The sequence below is a fragment of the Nilaparvata lugens genome, chromosome X (assembly GCF_014356525.2).
Source record: "Nilaparvata lugens isolate BPH chromosome X, ASM1435652v1, whole genome shotgun sequence".
Classification (NCBI taxonomy): Eukaryota; Metazoa; Arthropoda; class Insecta; order Hemiptera; family Delphacidae; genus Nilaparvata; species Nilaparvata lugens.
Genome location: NC_052518.1, coordinates 4,927,814 through 4,944,878, shown reverse-complemented (window position 1 = coordinate 4,944,878; position 17,065 = coordinate 4,927,814). Strand labels below are relative to the sequence as shown.

Below are 17,065 nucleotides of genomic sequence, written 5' to 3'. Positions count from 1 at the left end.
CGTTCAAATTTGGTAGGTATGTTCAGTTGGCCCTTTAGAGGCGCACTAAGAGATCTTTTGGCAATATTTAACTCTAAGGGTTGTTTTTAAGGGTTTAAAGTTCGTCTTTTAGCATGTATATTCTTCTTCTCCCAATCTCTTAATTATAATTGAAATTTCCATATCATATGTTACTATAGAACTATAATATAGATAGAGTACCTCTTCGAAACAGTTGTTAACTGGCAACTAAATTAATAATTTTGTCAGGTTGGAATTAAGTTGAGTTGACTTGATAGGTTGGCACAAAGTTGAAGATTTAAATGCATTTATCGCGGAAAAATTGATTGGGCACTGCTACTTCAATCCTGGGAATATTATATTACTGGCCGTCAGGCTCGCTTCGCTCGCCATATCCGTTTAGTCTGGACTCCCGACTGGATTGTCCTAACATATGATAGAAATGCTCAAATGAAAAATGCAGGTGAGCGAAGCGAGTCTGCTGATCTCATTCTTGGACGATCCAGTCGGGGGTCCAGGGGGCGGAGCCACCTGGCTAGACGGATATGGCGAGCGAAGCGAGCCTGACGGCTAGTAAATTATAAAAATCTAAAAATAAATCCTTGGAAAATATATCGCTTATAATTGGTTATTTCAATCAACAAAGAACAGTTAATGTTAAATCAGATTTACCCCTATCAGCTATCTTCTACAGAAGGCAGTGCCAAGGCAGAGAATCATCAACGCTGCTCTCCCATCTTTCTCCCCTGACATTATAGCGTGTCCCTCATGCTATAGTGTACTAGGCAGGACACACCTACTAAATCATGGTAAGACGAGACTGAACCCCCGTCAAGTGAAAGAGCATAATTAATTTCATCTGGAGAGTGCTTAGTCTCTCTAGGTACTGGGTTACTATGTCCCAACGATACTACACCCTCAGTGCGCATTTAATTACTGCTTCCACTAATATACATCTGTATATATTATGCATACACATATGTGAATAATAAATTGTAAACTAATTAGCTAGAATAGTATACAAGTATAAATATTATTCATTGGTCGTGCAATGTAGTCTCACAGGAGACTACATTTGTAAGATAACTTGATAATAATTATGTTTACTCCAGCGAGAATAGATGATTCCCTCTACAATGAGAATAGGAGATCTATATTGTAAGTGGTTTTCTCGTAGATTCTCCTAGATTACTTTATCGGTTCTTCACCAATCATGAACTGAGTTTGATTATTATCTTGAAATGAGCAGAACTAATTAATCTAAAATCTAATTTGAAAAGGTTATAAGTTTCACATATTTAGGAACGGAAATTGACTGTAGAAATAATATATCTTTGGAAATTAAACGCAGGATAATGCTTGGCAACCGTGCGTACTAAGTCAAAACTCCTCACTAGAAACACAAAAATGAAGATTCACAGAACGCTCATAAGACCAGTTGTCACATATGGATGTGAAGCATGGACGATCCTGCAAGAAGACTGCAAAGCGTTACTGGTGTTCGAGAGGAAGCTGGTTAGGAGGATCTACGGTCCTTTAAAATGTACATGAAGTACATGAAAATGGTGCATGGAGAATAAGAAAGAATGCCGAAATAGAAGCCATCCTGCAAGGTAGAAATATTCTCCGGTTCGTCAAGGCAAGAAGAATAGGGTGGCTTGGACATGTTGAAAGAATGGCCGATGAATGAATGCAAAAAGGAATGCTATATAAGAAATTGGAAGCTGTAAGAAAAAGAGGGACGCCGAGGGTTCGATGGATGCAGGATGTGGAGAGAGACTTGCGAGCGATGGGAGTGAGAGGTTGGAGGCGAAAGGCAGCAGACAGAGACGCTTGGAGGCAGATTGTGGAGGAAGCCAAAGCCCACATCGGGTCGCTTCGATCGCCATATCCGTTTAGCCAGACGTTTAGTCTGGACCCCGACTAGATCGTCCTAACATATGATAAAAATATAACATTTAATATAATATTCCCAGGAATAGCTCTGATTGAAGTAGCAGTACCCAATAATTTTTTCCGCGATAAATCAGGACCTCCTAAATGGGTATTTAGGAGGTACTGGATAAATTGGTATTTAAGAGGTCCTGGATAAATGCATTTCAATCTTCAACTTGGTGCCAACCTAACAAAGTCAACTCAACTTAATGCCAACCTGTCAAAAGTTTTAATTTAGTTACCAGAACAACTGTTTATAGTTCTATATTAACATATGGTATGGACATTTCAATTATAATTTCAAAATATTAGAATAAGTAGAATATACATGCTAAAAGACGAACTTTGAACCATTAAAAATCACCCTTAGAGTTAAAATATTGCCAAAAGATTTCTTAGTGCGCCTCTAAAGGGCCAACTGAACATACCTACCAGATTTGAACGTTTTTGATTCGGTAGATTTTTAGTTCTGCGAGTGAGTGAGTGAGTCAGTCAGTCAGTCAGTGAGTGAGTGCCATTTCGCTTTTATATATATATATATATATATATATATATATATATATATATATATATATATATATATAGATTAACAAAATATTTAATCTCAGTTATAAATCCTTGGAAAATATATGAATAATAATAGTTATTTTAAACAACATAGAACAGTTTTTATTACATCAGATATACCCCTATCAGCTATCTTCTACAGAAGGCAGTGCCAAGGCAGAGAATCATCAATGCTGTTCTCCTAGCTTTCTCCACTGCCATTATAACGTGGACCTTACAATACGTCTTCTCCCTACTTACCCTCCTCAATTGATTTCCTCTGGGATCTTGAAACCAGCTCTGGAGATTGCCTTTGCTCCAACTGTTCTGCTTTCAGATAGTTGACAGAAACACCTCCATTGAAATTCTAGAAATTGAGAAATTATTGTATTTATTACCGAAATTACCATGTGAAACGGATAGAGAGTCAATTGAAACTCAGAACATTTTCAATTAGGGAGCAAATTATGAATTCTACCAGATTAAAAGGAACTTGACAGACATTAACTGTTTGAACTAAGAGAATTTATAAGGATGGCAAAAAATCGTGCGCTTGAAAATCGATGTGTTTCTAGCTACTGGACTTACGCCTGATTTTCATTGGTAGAGTTAGTGGTAGAGTTTCCTGGGCAAGTAATGACTATCTTGTGAACTCTCCCAATGAAAACGTTCATGGTAGAGTAGAGTCATGGCAGAGTACTAGCGTAGAGAAACAATAGCGTGAGTAGATATCCCATGGTATAGGGCGTTTATGTTGCAACTTTTACTTTTATCTCAAGCCGATTACTGTCGATTATTGTCGATTCTGACTGTTTTGTTGGGGTGAGAGTGTATGAACGGCACAATATGAGAGACTACGAGCGTCACACAGCTTCACGGGAAAGAACTACGTGGACTATTGGCTTGAGATAGCAGTAAAAGTTGCGACATAAACGTCCTATACTATGGGATATCTACTTACGCTATTGTTTCTCTATGATACTAGTTTTTAGTATAGTGGGATAGCACCGTGGGATAGTACTCTACCACTTGTCTTCCCACACCACCGCTTCTCACTCTACTCTAGCACTACTATGCTAATGACAACAGTCTCGAGCTAGTAGAATAGAGTCGTGCCGTAGGCTATCAAGTTTAAGAAGTATTGTTATTCATTACAAATTGAAATTGAAATTTATTTGCTGAATAATTTTACAGACATATCTACAATCAAAAAATAATAACAGTAATAAATTAAAAAAGTACAACATTTTAGAAGAGCATACAGGACAATAAATTAACAAGATTATGTGATAATATCAAGCAAAGTAATAGTAACATTATTTAATAGTAGAAAATATTAATTTATTAAAGTGGTCTGTTCACTGGACAACACACTTTACCTACTATTTTCAAATTGTAGTGAGAACAGCTACTCGACCAAGTAAGTAGAGTAGAGTTAGCTCGGTAGAGTTGGTATGCCAGTTACTCGACCACTAACTCTACTTGTGGAAACCAGACGGTTTTGGCGGTTATGAAAAAATGGCTCGCAAACTAGTTCTTTATTTGAAATGAAAGAGCCACTTGACCATGAGATGACAAAATAAGCAATAATTTGATGAATGGAATAATCTATATTAAAAAAGTAATATTTAATCTTTGATGGAATGTGACATTAATTTTTACTTTCCTTGCCCTACTACCATAGGTGAGGAAAGTATTGCTTTCCCAAAAAAATAAGGTACCCCAATTTCAAGTTATCTATACGTTTCAAGGTCCCCCGAGTCCAAAAACATTAATGTTGGGTGTGTGTGTGTGTGTGTGTGGTGTGTGTGTGTGTGTGTGTGGTGTGTGTGTGTGTGTGTGTGTGTGTGTATGTCTGTGAACACCATAACTCCATTCCTAATTAACCGATTGACTTGAAATTTTAAACTTAAGGTCCTTATACCATGAGGATCCGACAGTAAGAAATTCAATAAAATCCAATCCAAGATGGCGGAAAAAATGGCGGATAATTACTAAAAAACCATATTTTTCACGGTTTTCTCGAAAACGGCTCTAACGATTTTCTTCAAATTTATATCATGGATAGCTATTTATATGCCCTATCAACTGACATGAGTCTCATTTCTGGGAAAATTGCAGGAGCTCCGTAAAATTCTTGAGAAAAATTGCGGATAATTACTAAAAAACAATGTTTTTCACGATTTTCTCAAAAATAACTTGACCGATTTTTTTCAAATTCATACTCTGTATAGTTATTTATCAGCTCTATCAACTGATATGAGTCTCCTCTCTGGGAAACCAATGGGAGGTCCACCCCATCCTTGAGAAATGGACTTAGTAATCTCCTTCTCGTGCATGAGGTAGGTAGGTAGGTAGCGCAGTTCATAAAAAGAACACATAGTCGAGATATTTCATCTGTAGAACAGCTGTTTTTACGACTTTAAAAAAATGACGACTAAAAAAAATCATCGAATTTTACAATTCACACAAAGAAAAAGTTCTCTGAAAACAATTATATAATTATACACATAATTATACAGAAGTCTGATCTTAGTTTCAAATATGAGCAAGGAAAGTTGTTTGAGTGTACCACACCAGATTTTTTGTTATAGAATGCTGCATTATATACTCTCTGACTCTATTATAAGAAAAAATTATCACTGAGGACGGTTTTCTAAATACGGACATACCTTTTTGTTTTTGATGTATTGTGTGTCAGAGGACCGTACAATTGAATCGTTCAATTGCTTCGCGTTGAAACCAGCGTGACTCGAGTCACTGCTATCTATGACGTCACCCTTTGCGGTTACATTCTTGAAAATGAACTTTGGTTTGAAAGCTCTATCGTTTTTCTCATCTAGAATACAATCCATCTTCTTCTCATTGATAAAGGTAACTTCAATTGCCTCATTAGCAGTTACTGATGAATTGATTATGGTAGGAGCTGTAATATTCTGAAATAGATAAACAGTTTATTATCAATTAGAGTGATGAATAATTGAGAAACTGGAATAGATTTATATAAAATTGAAGGTATTTGATTAAGTTGAAGGTGGCCAATGATATAGGCACTAGAATGGGTTTAGAATTTTATATGAATATGATATCATGAACGAAAATCGTTTGAAGAAATGTTGTTTGAAAATGAATGAAGTGTTCAGTTCAAGAAAGAGATGCTATAGTGTGGTTCTCGTTATAATGGCAGTATTTGATTAACATTGGTGTTGCTATATCCTTGTCTATTAATCGATAAAACAGATAGCACTATCCTTTTCTAGCTCCGCAACGTTGCCATACCCGTTTTAACAATGTAGAAATATAATTAATTAAGGCAGAAAATCAGCAACGCTGTTCTATCTTTATCCACTGTCATTATAACGTGGACCTCACCAATACATAATTTGATTGTATGGTAAGAGATTTTGTGGTATTTGTCCATAATTGAAGGATTAAGACGTTGATATTGTCAATACCACTGCATTTTTATTATAGTGATATTAACAGCATGATATTAACTTATTCTTTCAAGAATATAACATGTTGGCTTGGTCATGAATTAGGCCTACTAGTCAATGGAAACCCTCATGAATGGATGCATCAAAAGGTCACCCTTTTGTTGACCGAGCGAAGTGAGAATGTTTGCAGAACATTATTTGATAACAAATAATCACAAGTTCACAGTTAAGGAGAATGTTGAGTTTCTGCATGTTGATAACAAAGGCAGATCTTTGAATATTCTAGAGGCTTTAGAAATAACAAGAGTAATAAATTAAGGAGAATTCCCAGTATAGTTTAAATGACCAGATTCATTTCAACCAGTACAACACTACGAATTTAGTTTTATCATAAAATTGTAAGCATACATTAGTCCATAGTTTTTCCATTTACATATTTGTTTTATTATCTTTCACACTTGTTTTCTTGGTTCTTATTTTGTACTAAAAGTAAATTTTATTATCATGGCGATTCTGTTGCTTAAGCCGCCATTTTGTCACACCGTTGAGGGGGAGGAGACTGTCTAGCTAGGCCAATGGCAGGCGTTCATGCCCTTGACCAATAGCAGTACTCGCCTACTAGTATAAATTCTGCTGCTCTTGTATTTAGTTTTAGTTTATCAGAGATTGACAATGGTGTAATAACCGAAACCGGTCTTTCTAATTATCAATAAATCAGTGGTTTTTTGACAATTTCTTAGTCTTTTTCATTCAATATGAATAATTACCACAATATCAACTTCTCAACTACACAAAAAGTTTAGAATTATACATTATAAATCAGCTGTCGAGTGGATTATGAATTGCATGCAGTAAAGCATGCAATTCAATATCTCAATGTAACTTGGTGAAAAAACAGCTGTTGTGTGAACTATTAATTGCATGCAGTGAGGCATGCATTTGATAACTTGAAGTAGCTTAGTATTTTCTCTGCTTTTAACTCGGTAAGCTTTTGATGATAGTAGCATAGCTGTTCACATCAAATCATTAGCATTGCCGAAACAACAACCCAAACAGCCATTAGTCGTTTATACACCGATATCTCTCCGACAGGACACAATTTACAGTGATGGATATTATTAGAGGAGACTGTGGTTTATAACTGCGCGAGGTCTACTGTTCACAGAACTACTAGTAATCTATATTCTATAATCATGATGTATATAAAATTGGAATGGATGTGATTAATTCATTATTAATTGATTGACTGATTAATTCATATTGACTAGTTCCATAGAGAATTCTATGCTAGTTCATTCAGTTTGAACCTCTAGAAGCTGTTAACTAATCTTGAAATCTTATTAATAATATCCCTAATACATCTTTTAGTTTTTTTCATTTGTATTTGTATTATTTTTCATTCAATCAATCATTTATTTCTTTCCAGAACATACATGAAAATGTACATGAAAAGTCAAAAACTAAAATTAACTTAAAGCTAAAGAGAAATTAGTGACTGTATAAAATTCATTTTTTTACAGTAAACTCGTCTATACTGTAGCATGCTAAATCCATCAAATATGCTCTCAGCAATCCTTAAATTTGATCTATCAGGTTCATGTCTTATGCAACCTGGGAGACAACCAATAAATTTTATTCCCATGTACGTTGGACTTTGTTTATATTTTTCCTTATTGTGTTTCTTTATTGTAAAATTATTTTTATTTCTTGTGTTGTAATTATGTATATCTACTTGCCGTGGGAATCTAGATTCGTTAGTTTTTATATATAATATTGTCCTATAAATGTACAGGCTGTACACCGTCATGAACTTTAACTTACTGAAGAATGGCTTGCATGATCGTTCTCTATCAAGATTTAGGATTATTCTTATTGCTTCTTTTTGTAATAGGAGTATTTTATTTAAGTTTGAGATGCTTGTTCCTTCATATATTTCAACTCCATATGAAATGTGGGAGTGGATCATTGCAAAGTACACTGCTTTTAACGTTTCTAAGTTCGAAATTTTTGCTAGTCGTCTCAGCGCGAAAATTCCTGAGCTTAATTTTTTACATATTTTTTGAATGTGAACGGACCAGCTAAGTGTGTTTTCAAGATATAGACCTAAAAATTGCATTTGTTTTTCACGTTTTCCCAAATATTTTGTAAATGATTCAGCTGAAGATTTTGAAATTCAGTTACAGAGAGGTTCAGAGAGTAGAATTATGTTGGTAGTACTGAGAAAATGTCTCCAAACTAAGCACTTTGCTACATGTTTTCTTATCTACGAGGGATCGTCAAGTGTTTGTGTTCCACACTTGTTCTATATATATATATATATATTGAGTTCCACGTTATAATGCCATTGTTTGATCAACATTGGAGTTGCTATCCTTGTCTATTATTTGACAAAGCAGACAGCGCTATCCATCCCTAGCTCCGTAACTTTTTCAGATCGTTTTTCAACAATGTAAAAAAATAATTAACAAAAATCTTTATCTCAATCATGAAAATGTATTATTCAGTTATTGCAAAATATATTTTCTTGACTAATAAAATATAATTGATTATTTTAAACGAGAATGAACAGTTGTTATTTCATCAGGTATATCGGTATCAACTATCCTCTATGGAAGGCAGAGAATCGGCAACGTTGTTCTGCTATCTTTATCCATTGCCATTATAACGTGGACATCACTAATTACTATTTCCTATATTCCTAATTCCTCTGAAATTGGGAATCTATAATACTGGCTTTGAGTGAGCTGTCATGCGAGGTGGGGTTGTGTCAGTGTCATTGGAGACAGTTATGGCAAGCGAAGCGAGCCTGCAGGCTAGTTAATGATAAACTTGTCAATGTCCCATAATTGACATCCAAACAGTGCCTCACAAAGGGCTGTAGGCCGGGTGATTTGATTTGATCCAATCAGAAATTCCAACACGAAAGATGAGAGTGATAAAATTATAATAAAGTAGCAGGTAACTCGAGAAAAAATTGAGTCGTCGAATGCAATCTTATGTCCAGGAATATCAGAAAATAAGATATAGTGAGGTCCACGTTATAATGGCAATGGAGGAAGATAGCAGAACAACGTTCAAATTCAAATTATTTATTTGCAATTTCATTCGTTTACAATATTATTTACAACATAGGAGTGGCCGTAGTCGAGTGGATCAGATGCTGGCTTTATGATTCAGAGGCCCGGGTTCAAATCCCGGCCCCGGGCAAGATATTTATCTCGGGCCACTCCCGTGTTTCGGATGGACACGTTAAGCCGTCGGTCCCGGCTGCCTAAAAAGCAGTCGTTAGGTCATGTCAGAGGCCCTGAAATTGATCAGTTGCGACCTGAAAACTCTGACACCAGACCTGAGCCAGCCAGGTCACTCGATATTATTATTATTATTATACAGCATGTAAAGAATTTCTGCATTGTCACAATTCTACATATATTCAATTATATAAATCACAAATTTATAAAATACATAATAAGACCCTAGAGAAGTTCACTAACTATTATAAGGCTACAAGTTTTTGATTTGAATCCAATGAAGCCTTGTGTCTAGATAGGTTGCAGTTGGATCCGAGGAAGGAAAGCGGTAAAAAAATTAAAATCATCAGTCATTCATCTAAAAACTCGCGAACCGAGTAATAAGCTCTATTTGTCAAATACTCTAAGATATCCTTCTTGAATTGAAATTTGGAATTAAAAACTTTAGTTTCGCTTGGAAGTTTGTTGAAGAATTTTACTGCTCTATATAGTGCTCCTTTTTCAAATTTAGTTGTCCTATTCATTGGGTAGTATAATAGGTTATGTGCTCTTGTTTCTCTTGCTGTTTCATTCCTTTTGTTAAGTATATTGAGGTTTTTGAATGCTAACATGAGTATTGAGTGAATATAAACTGAGGGAACAGTGAGAATTTTTTTATTCTTGAAGATGTCTCTACATGGGTGTCTCCATCTCAAATTAAAAATTCGCCGAATAATATTTTTTTGGAATTTAAATATTTTATCTAAATGAGACGATGCACCACAAAATACAATCATGTACTTTACTCTCGAAGTAGCCTCTGTAGACGTCCAGTAAGACACCCTTGCTGCATGTATCCTTCAAAACATTTATTGCATACGATGCAGATCAATAGTCATATATTATATATATATATATATATATATCTATATATATATATATATATATATATATATATATATATATATATAAGACAATAGATTTAGGAACTGTAGAGTAAGCACTTTGTACTAGTATTTAAACCTCTGTAAGATTATTTCTCGTGTCATTCCGTTACCAATAGTCATGCTGCCATTATGTACGTGTTTCATTTGTTAAATAAATCTTTTTAAAAAGTGAGTTGCGCGTTCGTTTATCTTATCTGGCGCCCGATGCACAGGGACTACAGAAATTTTTTCGGTAAAAGTTCAATGAACTTTTTCGCGACCTACGTTCTCGAGTGCCGAAAAACGTGAGTTTCAACTCCTTATCTGTGGTTCTACAACCCTACACGGACAACTCAACTCCAACTACACGCTGGCAAGCAGACGAGACATCACCCGATACGACGCTTGCAGAACTTTCCGCAGCCCATCGTCGGACGAGGAGGAAGACCCGGATCAGGACTCTACTGCAGTAAGTCCTTCCGTCAAAGCAGAGATCATCCATCAAGAAACAAGGTTAGAAACTCTTTCTAATATTACCATGGCAACTAGCAAGCCCTTACCACATGAACTTCTTAATTGCATACCGAGATACGATGGAACAGCTTACAAATTACCTCATTTCATTTCAACTTGTGAAGATTTACAGAGAGCTTATTGTACAGATCATATTGTAGAAAAGGAAGGTAATCATTGGCTTCTTTCTAAAACAGCTTTGTGCCACCTAGAAGGACCAGCGGAAGCTGTAGCCTACAACAATAGTTGCTCAACACTAACAGAACTGATAAATAGCTTAAAACAGAACTTTGCAGACAATAGGCCTGTTCCAGAATTGATAGCAGAAATATCAGCAATGTGCTCATTCAATAGGGAACACCCGATAGACTTTCTAAACAGACTAGAAGAAAAACGACTCATGTAATAACAAAATACAAAATAGATGGAGTGTCAGGAGAATTGCTAACAAATTTAATACATCAACTTAACGCAACACTAGTGAACACCTTTGTGCATGGAGTCCATCCCACGCTAGGATCCCACTTGCAGGTGCTTCAAATTCAAAATCTAGATGATGCCAGAAGCAAATTGATAAATGATTGCAGCATTGTACTGAACCAACTAAACCTAAACAGAACTGAAAACAGATTTTTTCAAGCTTCAAATACATTTAGACCCTCAAACTATGAGAGTAGTTATCAATCACAAAGCAGACAAAACAGAAACACCGAACAATTTTTCAAAGCAGACAACGTCGATTCCAAAACAATGAGCGATTTTATCAACCGCACTTCCAACAACAGAGCTTCTACTCGCCACCAAGTAGCTCCCAACCTCACAACTTACAACAAAATTTTTCAAGTCCAAACTTTCAGCAACAAAGAAATTTTCAACAACAAAATTTCCAACAACGCTTCCCACAACAACAAAATTTCCAACAACGTTTCCCACAACAACAAAACAGTAATTTCAAACCAAGTACTCCGATAAAACACAGACTCATCAAACACAGTATCCATGCGCACTCAGCGAACGGATCCAGTACAAAAATTGAGGAATTATAAGTCTCCATATGAAGTCAACTATCTGGAAGAAGACCACTTAGATTGCCAGAGTAGTGAGTACACTCAGAACCCGATTCAAAATATGCAATCTCAACTTGACACTTTGACTGAATCGCTGAACAGACTAACCGACCATTTTTTAGGGTCAGGCCCCCAATATGCGACGGACCCACCCAGCGATTCGACTTAAACATCCTTAATAAATCGCTTCCTTACTTTGTAGATCAGAAGGATAGGAAATGGCTAATCGATACTGGATCTGCAAAGAACTATGTTGTGAAGGATGAACATAGTTCTTTGCAGATCCAGTATCGATTAGCCATTTCCTATCCTTCTGATCTACAAAGTAAGGAAGCGATTTATTAAGGATGTTTAAGTCGAATCGCTGGGTGGGTCCGTCGCATATTGGGGGCCTGACCCTAAAAATGGTCGGTTAGTCTGTTCAGCGATTCAGTCAAAGTGTCAAGTTGAGATTGCATATTTTGAATCGGGTTCTGAGTGTACTCACTACTCTGGCAATCTAAGTGGTCTTCTTCCAGATAGTTGACTTCATATGGAGACTTATAATTCCTCATTTTTGTACTGGATCCGTTCGCTGAGTGCGCATGGATACTGTGTTTGATGAGTCTGTGTTTTATCGGAGTACTTGGTTTGAAATTACTGTTTTGTTGTTGTGGGAAACGTTGTTGGAAATTTTGTTGTTGTGGGAAGCGTTGTTGGAAATTTTGTTGTTGAAAATTTCTTTGTTGCTGAAAGTTTGGACTTGAAATTTTGTTGTAAGTTGTGAGGTTGGGAGCTACTTGGTGGCGAGTAGAAGCTCTGTTGTTGGAAGTGCGGTTGATAAAATCGCTCATTGTTTTGGAATCGACGTTGTCTGCTTTGAAAAATTGTTCGGTGTTTCTGTTTTGTCTGCTTTGTGATTGATAACTACTCTCATAGTTTGAGGGTCTAAATGTATTTGAAGCTTGAAAAATCTGTTTTCAGTTCTGTTTAGGTTTAGTTGGTTCAGTACAATGCTGCAATCATTTATCAATTTGCTTCTGGCATCATCTAGATTTTGAATTTGAAGCACCTGCAAGTGGGATCCTAGCGTGGGATGGACTCCATGCACAAAGGTGTTCACTAGTGTTGCGTTAAGTTGATGTATTAAATTTGTTAGCAATTCTCCTGACACTCCATCTATTTTGTATTTTGTTATTACATGAGTCGTTTTTCTTCTAGTCTGTTTAGAAAGTCTATCGGGTGTTCCCTATTGAATGAGCACATTGCTGATATTTCTGCTATCAATTCTGGAACAGGCCCATTGTCTGCAAAGTTCTGTTTTAAGCTATTTATCAGTTCTGTTAGTGTTGAGCAACTATTGTTGTAGGCTACAGGTTCCGCTGGTCCTTCTAGGTGGCACAAAGCTGTTTTAGAAAGAAGCCATGATTACCTTCCTTTTCTACAATATGATCTGTACAATAAGCTCTCTGTAAATCTTCACAAGTTGAAATGAAATGAGGTAATTTGTAAGCTGTTCCATCGTATCTCGGTATGCACTTAAGAAGTTCATGTGGTAAGGGCTTGCTAGTTGCCATGGTAATATTAGAAAGAGTTTCTAAACTTGTTTCTTGATGGATGATCTCTGCTTTGACGGAAGGACTTACTGCAGTAGAGTCCTGATCCGGGTCTTCCTCCTCGTTCGACGATGGGCTGCGGAAAGCTCTGCAAGCGTCGTATCGGGTGATACGCAACTCACTTTTTAAAATATTTATTTAACGAATAAAACACGTACATAATGGCAGCATGACTATTGGTAACGGAATGATACGAGAAATAATCTTACAGAGGTTTAAATACTAGTACAAAGTGCTTACTCTACAGTTCCTAAATCTATTGTCTTTTATATATATATATATATATATATATATATTATATATATATATATATATATATATATAACTATTGATCTGCATCGTATGCAATAAATGTTTTGAAGGATACATGCAGTCTGGTGTCTTACTGGACGTCTACCGAGAAGATATTCGATTGGAAATAGACAAACTTTTAAGGAACAAAATAATTCAACACTCAAACTCTCCCTACAACTCCCCGATTTGGGTCGCCCCAAGAAACCGGATGCATCAGGACAACGAAAGATCAGAATGGTTGTAGATTTTCGAAAATTGAATAACAACTTTTCTACTGAAAATGGCCACTATGAATTTCTACGTCTCCCCTTTGGACTAAAGAATTCACCCAGTTTCTTCCAGAAGTGTATGGACATGATTTTCGCGAAAATGGACACTGTTTTAGTGTACATGGACGATATTATTGTTTTTTCTGACAACCTCACTGAACATTTGAAACACCTCAAATCAGTATTTGAAAAATTAAAAGAACACAACTTGAAAATCCAGCTTCATAAAACAGAATTTTTCAAGCGCGAACTGTTGTACTTGGGTCATATAATTTCAGAAAACGGAATACAACCAAACCCCATGAAAATAGACGCAGTGAAGAGTTTCCCTTCACCTCGTACTCCCAAAGAAGTTAATTAGGACTTACAGGATATTACCGAAAAATGATTAAAGATTATGCAAAGATAGCAAAGCCACTCACCACCGTTTTAGGCAAGGAAAAACTATTCAATCCACACGATAAGGACTTCCAAGCAGCATTTGAGAAATTGAAACTTATGTTACAAAATGGGCCTATACTACAATTGCCTGATTTTTCTCGTCAGTTCATATTCACATGTGACGCGAGCAACTTTGCAATGGGAGCTGTTCTTTCTCAAATATTTGATGGCAAGGACCTACCAATCGCGTTTGCATCCCTTACTCTAAATAAACATGGAGTAAACTTATCGACAATAGAGAAGGAACTAATCGCAATCGTTTATGCCTGCAAACACTTTCGCCCTTACCTGTATGGAAGAAAATTTTTAATTCAAACGGACCACAAACCCTTAAAGTGGTTACACAATATCAAGGAACCCAATTCGAAACTAATTAGATGGAAACTCTATTTAGAAGAATTTGATTTCGACATCAAATACGTGAAAGGCAGGACGGATTTCGTGGCTGACAGCTTATCTTGCATTCCAAGTCACCCTGTTAACATGCTCAACCCCGAACCAGATGATGATTTAGAGGATCTCAGTCGAGTTGTTTTGGACGAGTTTCTTCTTGAATGTGGAAATGGAAATCAAGATACTAATAATGACGATGCCGCAAATATTGGTGTAACAATTCACTGTTAGGATAGTTCGAATAGTGAAGTTGCAATAGTGGAAGAAGACAAAATCATGAATGTAGAACATAATCAGTTGATATTAGAAAGAGGTAACGATCCTCCGAAAATTCAGAAAATTTTTGACAAAACAAGATTGACTTTCTACATAATTAACCCGTTTGATAAGGAAGAAATCAAGAACAAATGCCTAGAATATCTTCTACCGAACACAACATACGGTATATATTGTTACAAGAAAGGCGCTCTAGAGCTTGATTATGAAGTGATGTATACAAGTTTTGTTAATATCATAACGGACTCGTTTCAAGAAGATCAATCTGGATGTTACTGATGGAGAAGAACAGAGGGACATTGTCGCCAACTACCACCGCGGGAAAACGTGCCATCGAGGAATCAATGAAAGCTACAATCATATTCGGAAAACCTACTACTGGCCATCAATGCTTCGCGATATAACAGCCTACATCAATAAGTGCCAAATTTGTTTAAAAGTAAAATATGATAGGAACCCAGTGCAAGTAGAATATAAAGGTGCTCCCACACCACACAAACCTTTTGAAAAAATTGCAGATAGACACTTTCCAGTACGATAAGATAAAATTTCTTGGATTGCTTTTCTAAACGGTTAGCAGCGTACCCCTTGGAAAGTTTGAATCAAATCGAGATTCAGAATAGTTATTTGTGCAACTAGTGCGCAAAGTGACAGTTTGCTGCACCGAAAGAAACGTTTACGCACGAGCCGTAGGCGAGGGCGGAATGGTTTCTTGAGTGCAGCAGAGGAACTTTGCGCACGTATTTCACATTGAATTTTTCCTTCAGTTACCATTGAATATGAAAAGTGGTTGATTATTGGTAAAATGATGGCTGAAATCCATCAAATGTTTGCCTGTATAATTTTGTTATTAATAACAACTTCAATTTATTTTAAACTTGATAATCCAATTGAAATTTAATAATCGATAATTTATTCAAATTACAAATCATATTAATTTGAAAATTTGAATAATTTTGAGTAAATCTTAATTTCCAAATAATTTTTCAACCAATCAATTTATGAATGAAAAAAATATTATTTGAAATGATGAATAATTAATAATATTCAAAATGTATAATTTTATGAGTTCTCAAATTTATCCATTTGAAAATCAGAAAAAAAATATATATAGAACAAATTCGCATTCATAATACATGCCAACAATGTCAAAAGCTGATTGGAATTGCTGCTAGATGATACGTAAAGTATATAGAGTACGCAAAGTAATACTTTGCGCACTAGAGCGGGAAAGTGATTCTTTGCGGCCTGCAATCAGTGCAGAAATGGTCAATTTCCAAGGTACCTGTAGGAAAAATCCTTTTCGACTACCTTTCATCTTTTCCAACTCCACAAATAGTGCAAATGGATAATGGACGAGAATTCGATAATAACAGCCTACGAGAATTTTTCAAATTGTATGACATTGAACCATACTATGTGACGCCTGGCCACCCTGATTCGCAAGGACTTCTAGAACGAGCGCATTCCACCCTCATCGGACTTCTCAACGCTCTTTAATTGGAAAACAAGAATTGGACAACACTTGAAAACATGAAATTAGCCCTGATAGCGTTCAACAACACGCTTAATTCCAATCTAAAACTAACACCCATGGAGATTACATATGGAGTTTCGAAGAATCCATATATGAATGATTTGGCTAATATGTTAGTAACAGAGGAACGAACAAATGATTATCTGGATAAGCTGAAAACAATTCACAATTTCGTTAAAGAAAAAATAATAACTGAGAAGGAGACCAGAACAACAAGAGTAAATCAAGACCGTGAAAAAGAGATTGAAATTCCGGATGAACCGTACGACGTTCAATAAGAAGAATAAGCCGAAATATTTCAAAGTGAAATATGATAAGAACACCAATCTGGCGACAAATTCAAGAGCGATCCAGAAACGCCCCTTCAAGATTCATCCCAATCGCATTAAGCGACCACGTAAAGTGAACAAAGCTAATTAAGCTAATGATAATTCTGTTTCAGATGAACGAACACCTCCGCCGAAGGCGAAACAACCCAACGATCCGCCACAAGACAAGTCTGAAACTGGCCGACTTCGCCCTCCTGATTGTCAGCCTGGCAGCCCTCAACCTGGCCCCAGTAGACGCATTCAAGACGACTGATCTCTCACGATCAGCAGGAGTCGTACC

The 17,065-nt window shown here is 36.2% G+C and overlaps 1 protein-coding gene across 3 annotated transcripts in view; it reads right to left on the bottom strand.

Moving 5' to 3' along the window:
* Positions 1–17,065, bottom strand: part of LOC111044482 — a 114,800-nt gene that overhangs the window by 34,166 nt on the left and 63,569 nt on the right. For all 3 annotated transcript variants that reach the window (XM_039442276.1, XM_039442277.1, XM_039442278.1), the window contains exons 15-16: positions 5,154–5,417; positions 2,743–2,848 (exon numbers count right to left, since the gene is read on the bottom strand). In XM_039442276.1, the coding sequence (XP_039298210.1) occupies positions 2,743–2,848; positions 5,154–5,417 (370 nt within the window). The remainder of the gene's footprint in view (positions 1–2,742; positions 2,849–5,153; positions 5,418–17,065) is intronic.